This window comes from Ascaphus truei, chromosome 19 (genome assembly GCF_040206685.1).
Source record: "Ascaphus truei isolate aAscTru1 chromosome 19, aAscTru1.hap1, whole genome shotgun sequence".
In the NCBI taxonomy this organism is placed as follows: domain Eukaryota; kingdom Metazoa; phylum Chordata; class Amphibia; order Anura; family Ascaphidae; genus Ascaphus; species Ascaphus truei.
Genome location: NC_134501.1, coordinates 34080834 through 34102996, shown reverse-complemented (window position 1 = coordinate 34102996; position 22163 = coordinate 34080834). Strand labels below are relative to the sequence as shown.

At 47.5% G+C, this 22163-nt stretch overlaps 1 protein-coding gene across 1 annotated transcript in view; it reads right to left on the bottom strand.

Moving 5' to 3' along the window:
• Window positions 1-22163, bottom strand: part of LOC142470254 (capping protein, Arp2/3 and myosin-I linker protein 3-like) — a 135613-nt gene that overhangs the window by 80255 nt on the left and 33195 nt on the right. The window contains exon 5 of the mRNA XM_075577200.1: window positions 12937-13058. Coding sequence (XP_075433315.1) covers window positions 12937-13058 — 122 coding nt within the window. The remainder of the gene's footprint in view (window positions 1-12936; window positions 13059-22163) is intronic.

Sequence of the window (22163 nt, the reverse complement as noted above, 5' to 3'; positions counted from 1 at the left end):
TAACACACAAGGAAGAAGGGAGATTCTGCACTGACACACAATAACACAACAGGAAGAAGGGAGGTTCTGCACAGACACACAATAACAAACCAGGAAGAAGGGAGATTCTGCATGGAAACACAATAACACACCAGGAAGAAGGGAGATTCTGCATGGAAACACAATAACACACCATGAAGAAGGGAGATTCTGCACAGACACACAATAACACACCAGGAAGAAGGGAGATTCTGTACAGACACACAATAACACACCAGGAAAAGGGAGATTCTGCACGGACACACAACAACACACCAGGAAAAGGGGAGATTCTGCACGGACACACAATAACACACCGGGAAGAAGGGAGATTCTGCACGGACACACAATAACACACCAGGAAGAAGGGAGATTCTGCACGGAAACACAATAGAACACCAGGAAAAGGGGAGATTCTGCACAGACACACAATAACACACCAGGAAGAAGGGAGATTCTGCACGGAAACACAATAACACACCAGGAAAAGGGGAGATTCTGCACAGACACACAATAACACACCAGGAAGAAGGGAGGTTCTGCACGGAAACACAATAACACACCATGAAGAAGGGAGATTCTGCACGGAAACACAATAACACACCAGGAAAAGGGGAGATTCTGCACAGACACACAATAACACACCAGGAAGAAGGGAGGTTCTGCATGGAAATACAATAACACACCAGGAAAAGGGGAGATTCTGCACGGACACACAACAACACACCAGGAAAAGGGAGATTCTGCACGGAAACACAATAACACACAAGGAAGAAGGGAGATTCTGCACTGACACACAATAACACAACAGGAAGAAGGGAGGTTCTGCACAGACACACAATAACAAACCAGGAAGAAGGGAGATTCTGCATGGAAACACAATAACACACCAGGAAGAAGGGAGATTCTGCATGGAAACACAATAACACACCATGAAGAAGGGAGATTCTGCACAGACACACAATAACACACCAGGAAGAAGGGAGATTCTGTACAGACACACAATAACACACCAGGAAAAGGGAGATTCTGCAAGGACACACAACAACACACCAGGAAAAGGGGAGATTCTGCACGGACACACAATAACACACCGGGAAGAAGGGAGATTCTGCACGGACACACAATAACACACCAGGAAGAAGGGAGATTCTGCACGGAAACACAATAGAACACCAGGAAAAGGGGAGATTCTGCACAGACACACAATAACACACCAGGAAGAAGGGAGATTCTGCACGGAAACACAATAACACACCAGGAAAAGGGGAGATTCTGCACAGACACACAATAACACACCAGGAAGAAGGGAGGTTCTGCACGGAAACACAATAACACACCATGAAGAAGGGAGATTCTGCACGGACACACAATAACACAACAGGAAGAAGGGAGGTTCTGCACAGACACACAATAACACACCAGGAAGAAGGGAGGTTCTGCATGGAAATACAATAACACACCAGGAAAAGGGGAGATTCTGCACGGACACACAACAACACACCAGGAAAAGGTAGATTCTGCACGGAAACACAATAACACACAAGGAAGAAGGGAGATTCTGCACTGACACACAATAACACAACAGGAAGAAGGGAGGTTCTGCACAGACACACAATAACAAACCAGGAAGAAGGGAGATTCTGCATGGAAACACAATAACACACCAGGAAGAAGGGAGATTCTGCATGGAAACACAATAACACACCATGAAGAAGGGAGATTCTGAACAGACACACAATAACACACCAGGAAGAAGGGAGATTCTGTACAGACACACAACAACACACCAGGAAAAGGGAGATTCTGCACGGACACACAACAACACACCAGGAAAAGGGGAGATTCTGCACGGACACACAATAACACACCGGGAAGAAGGGAGATTCTGCACGGACACACAATAACACACCTGGAAGAAGGGAGATTCTGCACGGAAACACAATAACACACCAGGAAAAGGGGAGATTCTGCACAGACACACAATAACACACCAGGAAGAAGGGAGATTCTGCACGGAAACACAATAACACACCAGGAAAAGGGGAGATTCTGCACGGACACACAATAACACACCAGGAAAAGGGGAGATTCTGCACGGACACACAATAACACACCAGGAAAAGGGGAGATTCTGCACAGACACACAATAACACACCAGGAAGAAGGGAGGTTCTGCACGGAAATACAATATCACACCAGGAAAAGGGGAGATTCTGCACGGACACACAATAACACACCAGGAAAAGGGGAGATTCTGCACGGACACACAATAACACACCAGGAAAAAGGGAGATTCTGCACGGACACACAATAACACACCGGGAAGAAGGGAGATTCTGCACGGACACACAATAACACACCGGGAAGAAGGGAGATTCATCATGGAAACACAATAACACACCAGGAAGGAGGGAGATTCTGCATGGAAACACAATAACACACCATGAAGAAGGGAGATTCTGCACAGACATACAATAACACACCAGGAAGAAGGGAGATTCTGTACAGACACACAACAACACACCAGGAAAAGGGAGATTCTGCACGGACACACAACAACACACCAGGAAAAGGGGAGATTCTGCACGGACACACAATAACACACCGGGAAGAAGGGAGATTCTGCACGGACACACAATAACACACCTGGAAGAAGGGAGATTCTGCACGGAAACACAATAACACACCAGGAAAAGGGGAGATTCTGCACAGACACACAATAACACACAAGGAAGAAGGGAGGTTCTGCACGGACACACAATAACACACCAGGAAAAGGGGAGATTCTGCACGGACACACAATAACACACCGGGAAGAAGGGAGTTTCTGCCCGGACACACAATAACACACCGGGAAGAAGGGAGATTCGACACGGAAACACAATAACACACCAGGAAAAGGGGAGATTCTGCACAGACACACAATAACACACCAGGAAGAAGGGAGATTCTGCACGGAAACACAATAACACACCAGGAAAAGGGGAGATTCTGCACAGACACACAATAACACACCAGGAAGAAGGGAGGTTCTGCACGGAAACACAATAACACACCATGAAGAAGGGAGATTCTGCATGGAAACACAATAACACACCATGAAGGGAGATTCTGCACGGACACACAATAACACAACAGGAAGAAGGGAGGTTCTGCACAGACACACAATAACACACCAGGAAGAAGGGAGGTTCTGCATGGAAATACAATAACACACCAGGAAAAGGGGAGATTCTGCACGGACACACAACAACACACCAGGAAAAGGGAGATTCTGCACGGAAACACAATAACACACAAGGAAGAAGGGAGATTCTGCACTGACACACAATAACACAACAGGAAGAAGGGAGGTTCTGCACAGACACACAATAACAAACCAGGAAGAAGGGAGATTCTGCATGGAAACACAATAACACACCAGGAAGAAGGGAGATTCTGCATGGAAACACAATAACACACCATGAAGAAGGGAGATTCTGCACAGACACACAATAACACACCAGGAAGAAGGGAGATTCTGTACAGACACACAATAACACACCAGGAAAAGGGAGATTCTGCACGGACACACAACAACACACCAGGAAAAGGGGAGATTCTGCACGGACACACAATACTGCACCGACACACTTTATTCGAGCAAATACCCGGTATGTACCTGGCAGATACCTGGAATGCGCCGCTCCTAACCTCTGACAAGCCCCGTTGCATTTGCCTTCCCAGCCTGGGTTCATGCCTGGCTGATGGGCGGCTGATCTGTTAAATGATAATGATTAGGATTTAATAGGCTGCAATGCTTCGCGTGTCTACCAGATGGCATAAATTCATGAATTGTAATGCAGTTTATATATATATACTGTGCAGTATTGCAGCCAGCGGGAATAAAATGCTTCAATCCCTGCTTGGAAAATAACTCAATGCACTCGGGCAGAAAACAGTCACAAACCTCAATACACCCGGGTATACCCGAATTCGTGGGACTAGCCAAGCTCGAATAAAGTGTGTCGCCAGTGTAACACACCGGGAAGAAGGGAGATTCTGCACGGACACACAATAACACACCAGGAAGAAGGGAGATTCTGCACGGAAAAACAATTACACACCAGGAAAAGGGGAGATTCTGCACAGACACACAATAACACACCAGGAAGAAGGGAGGTTCTGCACGGAAACACAATAACACACCAGGAAGAAGGGAGGTTCTGCACGGAAACACAATAACACACCATGAACGGAGATTCTGCACGGACACACAATAACACAACAGGAAGAAGGGAGGTTCTGCACAGACACACAATAACACACCAGGAAGAAGGGAGGTTCTGCATGGAAATACAATAACACACCAGGAAAAGGGGAGATTCTGCACGGACACACAACAACACACCAGGAAAAGGGAGATTCTGCACGGAAACACACAAACACACAAGGAAGAAGGGAGATTCTGCACTGACACACAATAACACAACAGGAAGAAGGGAGGTTCTGCACAGACACACAATAACAAACCAGGAAGAAGGGAGATTCTGCATGGAAACACAATAACACACCAGGAAGAAGGGAGATTCTGCATGGAAACACAATAACACACCATGAAGAAGGGAGATTCTGCACAGACACACAATAACACACCAGGAAGAAGGGAGATTCTGTACAGACACACAACAACACACCAGGAAAAGGGAGATTCTGCACGGACACACAACAACACACCAGAAAAAGGGGAGATTCTGCACGGACACACAATAACACACCGGGAAGAAGGGAGATTCTGCACGGACACACAATAACACACCTGGAAGAAGGGAGATTCTGCACGGAAACACAATAACACACCAGGAAAAGGGGAGATTCTGCACAGACACACAATAACACACCAGGAAGAAGGGAGATTCTGCACGGAAACACAATAACACACCATGAACGGAGATTCTGCACGGACACACAATAACACACCAGGAAAAGGGGAGATTCTGCACGGACACACAATAACACACCAGGAAAAGGGGAGATTCTGCACAGACACACAATAACACACCAGGAAGAAGGGAGGTTCTGCACGGAAATACAATAACACACCATGAACGGAGATTCTGCACGGACACACAATAACACAACAGGAAGAAGGGAGGTTCTGCACAGACACACAATAACACACCAGGAAGAAGGGAGGTTCTGCATGGAAATACAATAACACACCAGGAAAAGGGGAGATTCTGCACGGACACACAACAACACACCAGGAAAAGGGAGATTCTGCACGGAAACACACAAACACACAAGGAAGAAGGGAGATTCTGCACTGACACACAATAACACAACAGGAAGAAGGGAGGTTCTGCACAGACACACAATAACAAACCAGGAAGAAGGGAGATTCTGCATGGAAACACAATAACACACCAGGAAGAAGGGAGATTCTGCATGGAAACACAATAACACACCATGAAGAAGGGAGATTCTGCACAGACACACAATAACACACCAGGAAGAAGGGAGATTCTGTACAGACACACAACAACACACCAGGAAAAGGGAGATTCTGCACGGACACACAACAACACACCAGAAAAAGGGGAGATTCTGCACGGACACACAATAACACACCGGGAAGAAGGGAGATTCTGCACGGACACACAATAACACACCTGGAAGAAGGGAGATTCTGCACGGAAACACAATAACACACCAGGAAAAGGGGAGATTCTGCACAGACACACAATAACACACCAGGAAGAAGGGAGATTCTGCACGGAAACACAATAACACACCATGAACGGAGATTCTGCACGGACACACAATAACACACCAGGAAAAGGGGAGATTCTGCACGGACACACAATAACACACCAGGAAAAGGGGAGATTCTGCACAGACACACAATAACACACCAGGAAGAAGGGAGGTTCTGCACGGAAATACAATATCACACCAGGAAAAGGGGAGATTCTGCACGGACACACAATAACACACCAGGAAAAGGGGAGATTCTGCACGGACACACAATAACACACCAGGAAAAGGGGAGATTCTGCACGGACACACAATAACACACCGGGAAGAAGGGAGATTCTGCACGGACACACAATAACACACCGGGAAGAAGGGAGATTTTGCATGGAAACACAATAACACACCAGGAAGGAGGGAGATTCTGCATGGAAACACAATAACACACCGGGAAGAAGGGAGATTCTGCACAGACACACAATAACACACCAGGAAGAAGGGAGATTCTGTACAGACACACAACAACACACCAGGAAAAGGGAGATTCTGCACGGACACACAACAACACACCAGGAAAAGGGGAGATTCTGCACGGACACACAATAACACACCGGGAAGAAGGGAGATTGTGCACGGACACACAATAACACACCTGGAAGAAGGGAGATTCTGCATGGAAACACAATAACACACCAGGAAAAGGGGAGATTCTGCACAGACACACAATAACACACAAGGAAGAAGGGAGGTTCTGCACGGACACACAATAACACACCAGGAAAAGGGGAGATTCTGCACGGACACACAATAACACACCGGGAAGAAGGGAGTTTCTGCACGGACACACAGTAACACACCGGGAAGAAGGGAGATTCTGCCCGGACACACAATAACACACCAGGAAAAAGGGAGATTCTGCACGGACACACAATAACACACCAGGAAAAGTGGAGATTCTGCACGGACACACAATAACACACCAGGAAAAGGGGAGACTCTGCACGGACACACAATAACACACAAGGAAAAGGGGAAATTCTGCACGGACACACAATAACACACCAGGAAGAAGGGAGATTCTGCATGGACACACAATAACACACCTTGGAAGAAGGGAGTTTCTGCACGGACACACAATAACACACCGGGAAGAAGGGAGATTCTGCACGGACACACAGTAACACACCGGGAAGAAGGGAGATTCTGCCCGGACACACAATAACACACCGGCAAGAAGGGAGATTCTGCACAGACACACAATAACACACCAGGAAGAAGGGAGATTCTGCATGGACACACAATAACACACCAGGAAAAGGGGAGATTCTGCACGGACACACAATAACACACCGGGAAGAAGGGAGTTTCTGCACGGAAACACAATAACACACCATGAAGAAGGGAGATTCTGCATGGACACACAATAACACACCAGGAAGAAGGAAGATTCTGCACGGACACACAATAACACACCAGGAAAAGGATAGATTCTGCACGGACACACAATAACACACCGGGAAGAAGGAAGATTCTGCACGGACACACAATAACACACCAGGAAAAGGGGAGATTCTGCACAGACACACAATAACACACCGGGAAGAAGGAAGATTCTGCACGGACACACAATAACACACCAGGAAGAAGGGAGATTCTGCACGGAAACACAATAACACACCAGAAAAAGGGAGGTTCTGCACGGACACACAATAACACACCAGGAAGAAGGGAGATTCTGCACGGACACACAATAACACACCGGGGAGATTCTGCACGGACACACAATAACACACCGGGAAGAAGTGAGATTCTGCACGGACACACAATAACACACCGGGAAGAAGGGAGATTTTGCACGGACACACAATAACACACCAGGAAGAATGGACATTTTGCACGGACACACAATAACACACCAGGAAGAAGGGAGATTCTGCACGGACACACAATAACACACCAGGAAAAAGGGAGATTCTGCACGGACACACAATAACACACCAGGAAAAGTGGAGATTCTGCACGGACACACAATAACACACAAGGAAAAGGGGAAATTCTGCACGGACACACAATAACACACCAGGAAGAAGGGAGATTCTGCATGGACACACAATAACACACCTTGGAAGAAGGGAGTTTCTGCACGGACACACAATAACACACCGGGAAGAAGGGAGATTCTGCATGGACACACAATAACACACCGGGAAGAAGGGAGATTCTGCAAGGACACACAATAACACACCAGGAAAAAGGGAGATTCTGCACGGACACACAATAACTCACCAGGAAAAGTGGAGATTCTGCACGGACACACAATAACTCACCAGGAAAAGTGGAGATTCTGCACGGACACACAATAACACACAAGGAAAAGGGGAGATTATGCACGGACACACAATAACACACCAGGAAAAGGGGAGATTCTGCACGGACACACAATAACACATAAGGAAAAGGGGAGATTCTGCACGGACACACAATAACACACCAGGAAGAAGGGAGATTCTGCATGGACACACAATAACACACCTTGGAAGAAGGGAGTTTCTGCACGGACACACAATAACACACCGGGAAGAAGGGAGATTCTTGGACACACAATAACACAAAGGGAAGAAGGGAGATTCTGCAAGGACACACAATAACACACCGGGAAGAAGGGAGATTCTGCACGGACACACAATAACACACCGGGAAGAAGGGAGATTCTGCACGGACACACAATAACACACCGGGAAAAGGGGGGATTCTGCACGGACACACAATAACACACCAGGAAGAAGGGAGATTCTGCACGGACACACAATAACACACCGGGAAAAGGGGAGATTCTGCACGGACACACAATAACATACCGGAAAGAAGGGAGATTCTGCACGGACACACAATAACACACCGGGAAGAAGGAAGATTCTGCCCGGACACACAATAACACACCGGGAAGAAGGGAGATTCCGCACGGACACACAATAACACACCAGGAAAAGGGGTGATTCTGCACGGACACACAATAACACACCGGGAAGAAGAAAGATTCTGCACGGACACACAATAACACACCAGGAAAAGGGGAGATTCTGCACAGACACACAATAACACACCGGGAAGAAGGAAGATTCTGCACGGACACACAATAACACACCAGGAAGAAGGGAGATTCTGCACGGAAACACAATAACACACCAGAAAAAGGGAGATTCTGCACGGACACACAATAACACACCAGGAAGAAGGAAGATTCTGCACGGACACACAATAACACACCGGGGAGATTCTGCACGGACACACAATAACACACCGGGAAGAAGTGAGATTCTGCACGGACACACAATAACACACCGGGAAGAAGGGAGATTTTGCACGGACACACAATAACACACCAGGAAGAATGGACATTTTGCACGGACACACAATAACACACCGGGAAGAAGGGAGATTCTGCACGGACACACAATAACACACCAGGAAGAAGGGAGATTCTGCACGGGCACACAATAACACACCAGGAAAAAGGGAGATTCTGCACGGACACACAATAACACACCTTGGAAGAAGGGAGTTTCTGCACGGACACACAATAACACACCAGGAAGAAGGGAGATTCTGCACGGACACACAATAACACACCGGGAAGAAGGGAGTTTCTGCACGGACACACAATAACACACCAGGAAGAAGGGAGATTCTGCACGGACACACAATAACACACCAGGAAGAAGGGAGTTTCTGCACGGACACACAATAACACACCAGGAAGAAGGGAGATTCTGCACGGGCACACAATAACACACCAGGAAAAAGGGAGATTCTGCACGGACACACAATAACACACCTTGGAAGAAGGGAGTTTCTGCACGGACACACAATAACACACCAGGAAGAAGGGAGATTCTGCACGGACACACAATAACACACCGGGAAGAAGGGAGATTCTGCATGGACACACAATAACACACCGGGAAGAAGGGAGATTCTGCACGGACACACAATAACACACCGGGAAGAAGGGAGATTCTGCATGGACACACAATAACACACAGGGAAGAAGGGAGATTCTGCATGGACACACAATAACACACCAGGAAAAAGGGAGATTCTGCACGGACACACAATAACACACCAGGAAGAAGGGAGTTTCTGCACGGACACACAATAACACACCAGGAAGAAGGGAGATTCTGCACGGACACACAATAACACACCAGGAAGAAGGGAGTTTCTGCACGGACACACAATAACACACCAGGAAGAAGGGAGATTCTGCACGGGCACACAATAACACACCAGGAAAAAGGGAGATTCTGCACGGACACACAATAACACACCTTGGAAGAAGGGAGTTTCTGCACGGACACACAATAACACACCAGGAAGAAGGGAGATTCTGCACGGACACACAATAACACACCGGGAAGAAGGGAGATTCTGCATGGACACACAATAACACACCGGGAAGAAGGGAGATTCTGCACGGACACACAATAACACACCGGGAAGAAGGGAGATTCTGCATGGACACACAATAACACACCGGGAAGAAGGGAGATTCTGCATGGACACACAATAACACACCAGGAAAAAGGGAGATTCTGCACGGACACACAATAACACACCAGGAAAAGTGGAGATTCTGCACGGACACACAATAACACACCAGGAAAAGGGGAGATTCTGCACGGACACACAATAACACACAAGGAAAAGGGGAGATTCTGCACGGACACACAATAACACACCAGGAAGAAGGGAGATTCTGCATGGACACACAATAACACACCTTGGAAGAAGGGAGTTTCTGCACGGACACACAATAACACACCGGGAAGAAGGGAGATTCTTGGACACACAATAACACACCGGGAAGAAGGGAGATTCTGCAAGGACACACAATAACACACCGGGAAGAAGGGAGATTCTGCACGGACACACAATAACACACCGGGAAGAAGGGAGATTCTGCATGGACACACAATAACACACCGGGAAAAGGGGGGATTCTGCACGGACACACAATAACACACCAGGAAGAAGGGAGATTCTGCACGGACACACAATAACATACCGGAAAGAAGGGAGATTCTGCACGGACACACAATAACACACCGGGAAGAAGGAAGATTCTGCAAGGACACACAATAACACACCAGGAAGAAGGGAGATTCTGCACGGACACACAATAACACACCGGGAAGAAGGAAGATTCTGCAAGGACACACAATAACACACCGGAAAGAAGGGAGATTCTGCACGGACACACAATAACACACCGGGAAGAAGGGATATTCTGCACGGACACACAATAACACACCAGGAAAAGGGGTGATTCTGCACGGACACACAATAACACACCAGGAAAAGGGGAGATTCTGCACGGACACACAATAACACACAAGGAAAAGGGGAGATTCTGCACGGACACACAATAACACACCAGGAAGAAGGGAGATTCTGCATGGACACACAATAACACACCAGGAAGAAGGGAGATTCTGCATGGACACACAATAACACACCTTGGAAGAAGGGAGTTTCTGCACGGACACACAATAACACACCGGGAAGAAGGGAGATTCTTGGACACACAATAACACAAAGGGAAGAAGGGAGATTCTGCAAGGACACACAATAACACACCAGGAAGAAGGGAGATTCTGCACGGACACACAATAACACACCGGGAAGAAGGGAGATTCTGCACGGACACACAATAACACACCGGGAAAAGGGGGGATTCTGCACGGACACACAATAACACACCAGGAAGAAGGGAGATTCTGCACGGACACACAATAACATACCGGAAAGAAGGGAGATTCTGCACGGACACACAATAACACACCGGGAAGAAGGAAGATTCTGCAAGGACACACAATAACACACCGGGAAGAAGGGATATTCTGCACGGACACACAATAACACACCGGGAAGAAGGGAGATTCCGCACGGACACACAATAACACACCGGAAAGAAGGGAGATTCTGCACGGACACACAATAACACACCGGGAAGAAGGGAGATTCTGCACGGACACACAATAACACACCGGAAAGAAGGGAGATTCTGCACGGACACACAATAACACACCGGGAAGAAGGGAGATTCTGCACGGACACACAATAACACACCGGGAAGAAGGGAGATTCTGCACGGACACACAATAACACACCGGGTAGAAGGGAGATTCTGCACGGACACACAATAACACACCGGGAAGAAGGGAGATTCTGCACGGACACACAATAACATACCGGAAAGAAGGGAGATTCTGCACGGACACACAATAACACACCGGGAAGAAGGAAGATTCTGCAAGGACACACAATAACACACCGGGAAGAAGGGATATTCTGCACGGACACACAATAACACACCGGGAAGAAGGGAGATTCCGCACGGACACACAATAACACACCGGAAAGAAGGGAGATTCTGCACGGACACACAATAACACACCGGGAAGAAGGGAGATTCTGCACGGACACACAATAACACACCGGAAAGAAGGGAGATTCTGCACGGACACACAATAACACACCGGGAAGAAGGGAGATTCTGCACGGACACACAATAACACACCGGGAAGAAGGGAGATTCTGCACGGACACACAATAACACACCGGGTAGAAGGGAGATTCTGCACAGACACACAATAACACACCGGGAAGAAGGGAGATTCTGCACGGACACACAATAACACACCGGGAAGAAGGGAGATTCTGCACGGACACACAATAACACACCGGGTAGAAGGGAGATTCTGCACAGACACACAATAACACACCGGGAAGAAGGGAGATTCTATTCCTAAGTCCAGTCCTTGAGAACCTCCAAAAGGTCAAGTTTTAAGGATATCCCTGCTTCAGCACAGGTGGCTCAATCAAAATGACTTAGCTACTGATTGAGCCACCTGGGATGTCGCAGGGATATTCGTAAAACCCGACCTGTTGGGGGTACGTGAGGCTCGGAGATGGGAACCCCTGAGCTAGGGGTTTGATTTTCTCTGGCTGCTCCATGTGATGTCCCCGGGCGATCAGTAAGTGCCTGCACAGCCACAGTCCCCGCTCCACACCTGCCCTTATCTCTATTGGGTTTCTGATAAGGACCGGGCGAGATAAGGGGACAGAACACTAGCTTGACAAACCCTCCCCCCATACAGAGACAGCTTCCATGGTACTTACCCAGGCGAGGAGTCTGGGAAGACCTTTTTAATGGACGTGGCGACATGGATTACCACTTGTTCTAGGTCTTCCAGAGACATGAGTTTTAAGGGGTATAAACAAGAGTCTGTGTCTATCACCACCTGTAATAAGACAGGGAGAATACGTGTTACTGTTTCCTGCAGGTTGATGACAGAGTGAGATCTGATACTCCATTTAAAGCTGCAGTTCAGTCAATATCCTGCATGTGTGTTTTTTGTTTAATAAATCAGTTCTGTAGTAAGAAAAAATACTTTTAGCATTTTCTGTTTTAAAAAAACAACTATGAAAGACCAATTTTCTTGTATTCTATTTTAGCAAGCATGTTTGTTCCTATAGCAACCATTTACAGTCCCCGGATCTAAAGATGTCGCCAAACTTTGCCGATCAATAGACGGAGAACGAATTGACCGGCAGCTATGCAGTTCTTTAGGCAAGTAGAGATTGCCCACATGAAACTATTGAAGTAAAAAAAAGAGACGGGAGCTTTAATTAAGCAGCAATATTTACACACATTTTTATATCTACTATATATTTGGGCAAGTTGTGTGTCTGAATTTGGACGCCTCTTAAGATATCGCAACCAACTTTTACATGATAGTTCCTGAGATCAAGGAGCAGGTTTTTGTCTATGAATACAATTGAGAAATGACATGACTGATGACATCACAAAAGACATGAACCCATCACACAACCCCCCAGCTCCCACTTAACCTTGGTTACTATGAAAATCCAATTTGCAACCTTAGCAAAAATACAGGAGCAGCCAACGTTCTTCACGTCTGAGTGCGAGATCAGTGTTTGGGACGAGAGTACAATGTCCCACACACAGGCATTAGTGGCGCCCGATCGAACACTTCAGGACCTCAGAGGCGATGAGAGTATTATGGGCGGGGTTGTTGGTGTTGTAGCCGGGGATTTCGCATTAAGAAACTAAAGAATTCAATTATCCATTTATAAGTCTCACGATTTTAAGGTTTCTTAGAATTCCCCAGCACCGCCAGGCACTTGGGGCGCAAAATGTTCTAAGGGGGGCGCTGAAACGAGCCCAGTGCTTACAGAGGCCCGTATTCTTCCCCACAACATTTAAACTGATTGCCGAAGGAGAGCTCTGTAACTGCCTCTTATCTTCTCTCCGGCTTCTCTCCCTGCATCTTCTGATAGCGGCGACACGTCGCCATGACAAAGTGGCGTCACGATGCCGTGAGGAGATGCCGGACAGCAGGTAAGAGGGCAGAGGGGGCGCAACGTAAACAGTTTGTGCACCCCTGCTCTACTGGGAGAGAGAGAATGGGGGGAGGGGGAGAGAGAATGGGGGGAGGGAGAGAGAATGGGGGGAGGGAGAGAGAATGGGAGGGATAGAGAGAGACTGGGAGAGATAGAGAGAGAATGGGGGGGATAGAGAGAGAATGGGAGGGATAGAGAGAGAATGGGAGGGATAGAGGGAGAATGGGAGGGAAAGAGAGAGAATGGGAGGGAAAGAGAGAGAATGGGGCAGAGAGAGAATGGGAGAGAGACTGGGGGAGGGAAAGAGAATGGAGGAGAGGGAGAGAGAATGGAGGAGAGGGAGAGAGAGAAGGGGGAGAGGGAATAGGAAGTAGAGAAAATGGGAGGAAGGAGAGAAAATGGGGGCTAGGGAGAGAAAGAATGGGGAAGGGAGAGAGAATGGGGAAGGGAGAGAGAGAAGGGGGGGAGGGAGAGAGAATGGGGGGATGGAGAGAGAATGGGGGGAGAGAGAATGCAGGGGAGAGAGAAAGAATGGGGGGAGGGAGAGAACGAATGGGGGAGAGAGAATGGAGGAGTGGGGGAGAAAATGGGGGGAAGGAGAGAGAATGGGGGAAGGAGAGATAATGGGGGAGGGTGAGAGAGAATGAGGGGGGGGGAAATATGGGGGAAGGAGAGAGAATGGTGGGTGGGAGAGAATGGGGTGAGGAGAGAGAAAATGGGGGGGGGAGAGAATGGAGGAGGAGAGGAGAGAAAGACTGGGGGAGCAGAGAGAGAAAATGACAGTATGGAGAGAATGTGGGGGAGCGAGAACGAGAAAATGGGGGGAGAGAGGGAATGAATACCATAGCATAAAAGAGATGCTATTAGACAAATACCATTATAATATTTGTTTTTTAGTGATGTAATGTGTTTTAGAAATCATTCTTTTAATGTGCCCTGGTTTTTACTTTTGGAAACCTGGTCACCCTAGCAATAAGTGCTAAAAATCAGCGGGACCGACCTTAAATGAGAGAAAATGAGAGAAAATAATATCTGTGTTTCCATTCGAGGCGGTTTACCCCCCCCCCCCCCCCCCTCTGAAATATACACACTGGCTAAAACAATACTGATTTACTAACCTACGATAAGTGTTATTGAACCGCAACCCCGAAATGAACTGCAAATCCCATCAGTGCCAGATAACGTGGGATTGTGGCGTGATAACCGTGTCGAAGGTTAGTAAAACACGGCGTGTATTTCTACCGTACGCAAGCTATACAAAAACGTGGCCATTTTGGATGGTGATGATTTTCTCAGCGTGGAGATGCAAAGTTCAAAACGGGAATCTGAGTGCACTGACAAATACATATGCACAGATCATTTCTTTCTTTATAAGTAGATTGGCCCTAAGGCTGCGTCCCCGCGTTGAGTGGGCGGCGCTTGCTGCGGTTACTTACATATATAGATATATGTAAGTCCCCGCACACACTCACCCGCGCTCAGGTAAACAAAAAAAACTAACTTCTCTGTGCGCTCAACTACCCACAATGCCTCCCCCCGTCCCCCGCGTGCGCGCAGGACACCCATCGCTCATGCCTGGAGCACTCTCCAAGCATGAGCGCACACCGCTAAGTTCCGAACGCGGGTCAGCGTATGTGCCCGCTCCCGAGCGCCGCGTAAGCGGGAACTTACATATTTATATATACAGTTAGGTCCGGAAATAATTGGACACTGATACAAGTTTTGTTATTTCGGCTGTGTACCAAAATAAATTCAAGTTAAAGTTAAATAATGAATATGGGCTTAAAGTGCAGTCTATCAGCTTTAATTTGAGGGTATTCACATCCAAATTGGAGGAAGAGTTTAGGAATTACATCTCTTTAATATGTAGCCCCCTCTTTTTCAAGGGAAAAAAAGTAATTGGACAATTGACTCAAAAGCTGTTTCATGGACAGGTGTGGGCTATTCCTTCGTTATTTTATCATCAATTAAGCAGGTAAAAGGTCTGGAGTTGATTCCAGGTGTGGCATTCGCATTTGGAAGCTGTTGCTGTGAACCCTCAACATGCGGTCAAAGGAGCTCTCAATGCAAGTGAAACAGGGCATCCTTAGGCTGCAAAAAAAAGGAAAATCCATCAGAGAGATAGCAGGGACATTAGGGGTGGCCAAATCAACCGTTTGGTACATTCTGAGAAAAAAAGAACGCACTGGTGAGCTCTGCAACACAAAAAGGCCTGGACGTCCACAGAAGACAACAGTGGCGGATGATCGTAGGATCCTTTCCATGGTAAAGAAAAACCCCTTTTACAAAATCCAGCCAAGTGAAGAACACTCTCCAGGAGGTAGGCATATCATTATCCAAGTCTACCATAAAGAGAAGACTTCACGAGAGCAAATACAGAGGGTTCACCACACGGTGCAAACCATTCATAAGCCTCAAGAATAGACAGGCCAGATTAGACTTATATCAAACAATATCTAAAAAAGCCAGCCCAGTTCTGGAACAGAATTCTTTGGACAGATGAAACTAAGATCAACCTGTACCAGAATGATGAGAAGAAAAAAGTATGGAGAAGGCTTGGAACGGCTCATGATCCGGAGCATACCACATCATCTGTAAATCACGGTGTTGGCAGTGTGATGGCATGGGCATGCATGGCTTACAATGGCACTGGGTCACTACTGTTTATTGATGATGTGACAGAAGACAGAAGCAGCCGGATGAAGTGTATAGGGATATATTGTCTGCTCAGAATCAGCCAAATTCAGCGAAGTTGATTGGACAGCGCTTTACTTTACAGATGGACAATGTCCCAAAACATACTGGGAAAGCAACCTAGGAGTTTTTTAAGGCAAAGAAGTGTAATATTCTGCAATGGCCGAGTCAATCACCTGATCTCAACCCGATCGAGCATGCATTTCACTTGCTGAAGACAAAACTTAAGGCAGAAAGACCCACGAACAAATAACAACAGAAGACAGCTGCAGTAAAGGCCTGGCAAAGTATCACAAAGGAGGAAACCCAGCGTTTGGTGATGTCCATGCGTTCCAGACATCAAGCAGTCATTGCCTGCAAAGGATTCTCGACAAAGTATTAAAAATGAACATTTTATTTATGACTGTGTTAATTTGTCCAATTACATTTGAGCCCCTGAAATAAGGGGACTGTGTATGAAAATGGTTGCAATTCCTAAACGTTTCATACGATATTTTTGTTCAACCCCTTGAATTAAAGCTGAAAGTCTGCACTTCTATAGCATCTCGGTTGTTTCATTTAAAATCCATTGTGGTGGAGTACAGAGCCAAAATTATGAAAATTGTGTCAGTGTCCAATTAATCCGGACCTAACTGTATGTGTAAGTTAACGCAGCAAGCGCCGCCCGCTCAGCGCTGGCGGGGACACAGCCTTATTCAGATGTCCATATAAAGCAAGCAAATGCAGGGCTAGTTTCTGTGTGTGAAGGTAACGCCTTCCTGGTTGTTCCTCTATGAAAATAGTCAGCAACCAGGATGAATTGATGTCCAAGATTCCTTCTAAAACCTTCTGGTTTGCAAGCTAAGCCCATTCCACCAAGCAGAAACTCGCATGCTGCTGTGGATCCTTGACTTGAAATGGTTATTGTCCAGGAACCAGTTTGTATGTTTTCCCTGTTCTGAGGCTGCCAGCACAGTCCTCAGTCTAAGTTTGCAACATTGTTGCTTTCCTTTGTGGCTTCCCACAGCCTGGTGCCTTGGCAACCCCAGTCTGCTCAAATCTGAGCTGGTTTGGCTATACTCCCCTGCTAGTGGTTTACCCCATTACTTGTTCCTGCTTGGGCAGGGAAGCAGGCCTTTCTTTTGGAACCAGCAGCCTTCAGGAGCAGTCAGCTGTCCCATCTCCTGGTAGAATGATCATAATTTACCTCTCCCTCACTTTGTTATTGTTCCTCTTTACAATAAAAGCACAAAAGAAAGAAGGACTCTGTGTGCATCTAGGGCAGGGGAGCGAGTTAACTGCCTGTCTCTTCCACTGTGCTTGTGTCAGAACAGTTATGATCATCTGATGGGATTGTTGCAGGGTACATGCAACCACACGTGGGTTTCTTGCAAATGCTTATTTATTGAGCCTTAAAAATATGGCACACAAAAACAAAACAGCTTCTTTTCAGCATATAAAACAGAAAATAAGTCCTGAACGGGGCTTGGCCCTTTTCCCAACAAGGGCTGTTTAGATTCCAGCATAACAGTACAGCAAACAGTTCATCAAAATAGTATATTGAAGATAGACCTTAACTGTAGTTCTCCCTCAGCAATTCAGTTTCTCTCACTGGGTCAGACAGGCTGCATGTGTGGGCAGCCTGGGGGTTTTAAAGCTTCTTGATGAGGCAGCTGGAACCAGACTAATTGACAAGAGCTTCCCAGCTGAATATTAACCTGTTCACTGCTGCACTGCAGACCTAAACATAGGTCTGCGAGGCATAGGGCTGGTGACGTTCATTCACCCTCTCACAGGGATCCTCCGGTGTGCAGTCCACCAAGGTACCGGAATGATAGGCAAAAGCAGGAAAATGCGGTGTGGCACACCTTGAGAAAGCGCTTGGCGTGAAACATGTCAGTGGTTTACTGTGCCTCCGTTTTTCTCCATGATCGAATAAACAATGATTTTTTTTTAATGGAAATCACCCTCTCTCCACTTATTGCCATTGCTGGTGCACCGCACCTTCCTGCTTTTGCCTATTGAGATGCAATATTAATCTGTCCGGCTTCTGATTTCTCTAGAACAGCACAAACTGGTCCTTCCCTTGCTGAAAGTAAGAGTCGAGGAGAGCAGGGTTGCCACCACTCCGGGTTTCACCCGGAGGCTACGGGTTTTATCTAGTAAACCTCTGTACAGTAAATGTACAGTATCTCCGGGCTACGGGTTTTATCTAGTAAACCTCTGGGTGGCGGCAGCGTCCTCCCGGCATCTCCCCCTGCAACTACTGCCAATATAGCTGCACAGCGTCAAATGGTGCTGCGTTGCCATGCCAACAAGAACGCTACGTGACATAACACCATCATGTGACGCCGCGTTGACATGACAGTGAGACGCTATGTGGTCACATAGTATTCCGTTGTCAAGGCAACTCGGCGCCATGCAGCCATATTGACGGGAGTTGCTGGGGAAGATGTCTGGAGGATGCCGGGAGACGCCACTGAAGTTAAGCGCTACATTTTGTTTTTTCTAATCTCCGGTTTGGCTTTCCTTAGAAGGTGGCAACCCTGGAGGAGAGTGGGAGGGTGAGAGGGACAATGACTGAGGAATGAGGGGGGAGTGTGAGAAGGCGAGGAGAAATAGTGGGGTGGTGAGAGAGCGAGGAGGAGAGTGAGAGGGAGGAGTTGTGTGAGAAGGGGAGGGCTCGCAAGGCCGCCGACATGGGCGGCCCCGGTGAAAACTTGTATTCTGGGCCCCGGTAAAGCTGTCTGCAGCCATGTTCATACCTTATATAAACAGAAATATACACATTCCCGTCCTGAGAGGGGCCGGAGGTCTAAAGAGGAGCAGATACGGAGAGATGTGATCAGTCTGCCCAAATCTTTTCCCCAAGAAGAAAGGTGTTGCAAAACGCAAACTTCGTAAAACAATGTGCCAAGAATATAAAAGTCAATGTGGAGAGAGAGAGAGAGAGAGAAAGAGAGAGAAAGAGAGAGAAAGAGAGAGAAAGAGAGAGAAAGAGAGAGAAAGAGAGAGAGAGAGAGAGAAAGAGAGAAAGAGAGAGAGAGAGAGGAGAGAGAGAGAGAGAGGAGAGAGAGAGGAGAGAGAGAGAGAGAGAGAGAGAGAGAGAGAGAGAGATGTCTAGGTGTGTGGCTAGGTGTGTGGGTCAGTGGCTAGGTGTGTGGGTCAGTGGCTAGGTAAGTGTGTGGTCAGTGGCTCTGTGTGTGTGTGTGTGTGTGTGTGTGTGTCAGTGGCTCTGTGTGTGTGTGTGTGGGTCAGTGGTTCTGTGTGTGTGGGGGGGTCAGTGGCTCTGTGTGTGTGGGGGGGTCAGTGGCTCTGTGTGGGGGGGGGACAGTGGCTCTGTGTGTGGGGGGGGGGTCGGTGGCTCTGTGTGTGTGGGGGGGTCAGTGGCTCTGTGTGGGGGGGGGTCAGTGGCTCTGTGTGTGTGTGGGGGGGGGGGGTCGGTGGCTCTGTGTGTGTGTGGGGGGGGGGTCAGTGTCTCTGTGGGTGTGTGGGTCAGTGTCTCTGTGGGTGTGTGGGTCAGTGGCTCTGTGGGTGTGTGGGTCAGTGGCTCTGTGGGTGAGTGGGTCAGTGGCTCTGTGGGTGAGTGGGTCAGTGGCTCTGTGGGTGAGTGGGTCAGTGGCTCTGTGGGTGAGTGGGTCAGTGGCTCTGTGGGTGAGTGGGTCAGTGGCTCTGTGGGTGTGTGGGTCAGTGGCTCTGTGGGTGTGTGGGTCAGTGGCTCTGTGGGTGTGTGGGTCAGTGGCTCTGGGTGTGTGGGTCAGTGGCTTTGTGTGGGTGTGGGTCAGTGGCTCTGTGTGTGTGTGTGTGGGTCAGTGGCACTGTGTGTGTGTGTGGGGGGGGGTGTCAGTGGCTCTGTGTGTGGGTCAGTGGCTCTGTGTTTGTGGGTCCGTGGCGCTGTGTGTGTGGCTCTGTGGGTGGGTGTGGCTCTGTGGGTCAGTGGCTCTGTGTGTGTGTGGGTCAGTGGCTCTGTGTGTGTGGGGGTCAGTGGCACTGTGTGTGTGTGTTTCAATGGCACTGTGTGTGTGTGTCAGTGGCTATGTGTGTGTGTGGGTCAGTGGCTGTGTATGTGGGTCAGTGGCTGTGTGTGTGGGTCAGTGGCTGTGTGTGTGTGTGTCAGTGGCTGTGTGTGTGGGTCAGTGGGTGTAAGTGTCAGTGGCTCTGTGTGTGTGTGGGTCAGTGGCTCTGTGTGTTTGTGTGTGGGTCAGTGGCTCTGTGTGTGTGGGTCAGTTGCTCTGTGGGTGTGTGGGTCAGTGGCTCTGTGTGTGTGTGGGTCCGTGGCTCTGTGTGTGGGTGGGTGTGTGGGTCAGTGGCTCTGGGTGTGTGTGGGTCATGACAATGCCACATTGTCATGGCAACATGTCACCGCCTGACATCAGTGTCTCGTTGTCATGGCAACGGGGTGCGTCACGTGATGTAATTTGTTTTATAAATAATTTTTTAATGTGTCCCAGTTTTTCATTTTGAAAATCTGGTCACCCTACGACTAGTGCAGAAGTACATTATGGACATTCAACATTTTGATCCTATATTGTGTATAGCAGTGGTTCCCAAACTGTGCGCTGCAGCGCCCTGTTGGCAGCGCCAGAAGTTGGGTTAGCTATTGGGGGTGTTGGGGTAATTTTTATATGTATTGTGGGTATTGAGGTAATTTTTGTATATGTATTGGGGGTATTGGGGTAATTTGTATATGTATTGGGGGTGTTGGGGTAATTTTTATATGTATTGGGGTAATTTTTATATGTATTCAGGGTAATTTGTGTATGTATTGGGGGTGTTGGGGTAATTTTTATATGTATTGGGGTAATTTTTATATGTATTCGGGATATTGGGGTAATTTTTATATGTGTTGGGGGTGTTGGGGTAATTTTTATATGTATTGGGGGTATTGAGGTAATTTTTATATGTATTGGGGGTATTGGGGTAATTTTTATATGTATTGGGGGTATTGGGGTAATTTATATATGTATTGGGGGTATTGGGGTAATTTATATATGTATTGGGAGTGTCCGGTAATTTTTATATGTATTGGGGGTGTGTGTGATTGTGTGTATATATATATATATATATATATACGTATATTATATATATATATATATATATATATATATATATATATATATAACAATTAGGTGGGTTTTTTGTATGCATTTTGGGGGGGGGGTTTGTATATATTTGGGGGTGGGAAGTTTTTTGGTATATATCTTGCGGGAGGAATTGTGTGGGGGGAGGACGGAATGAGTGAGCGTGGGGTAATAGACGGAGGGAGAGGAGAGAGGGGGTGAGTGAGGAAAAGAAGGAATAAGAGTGAG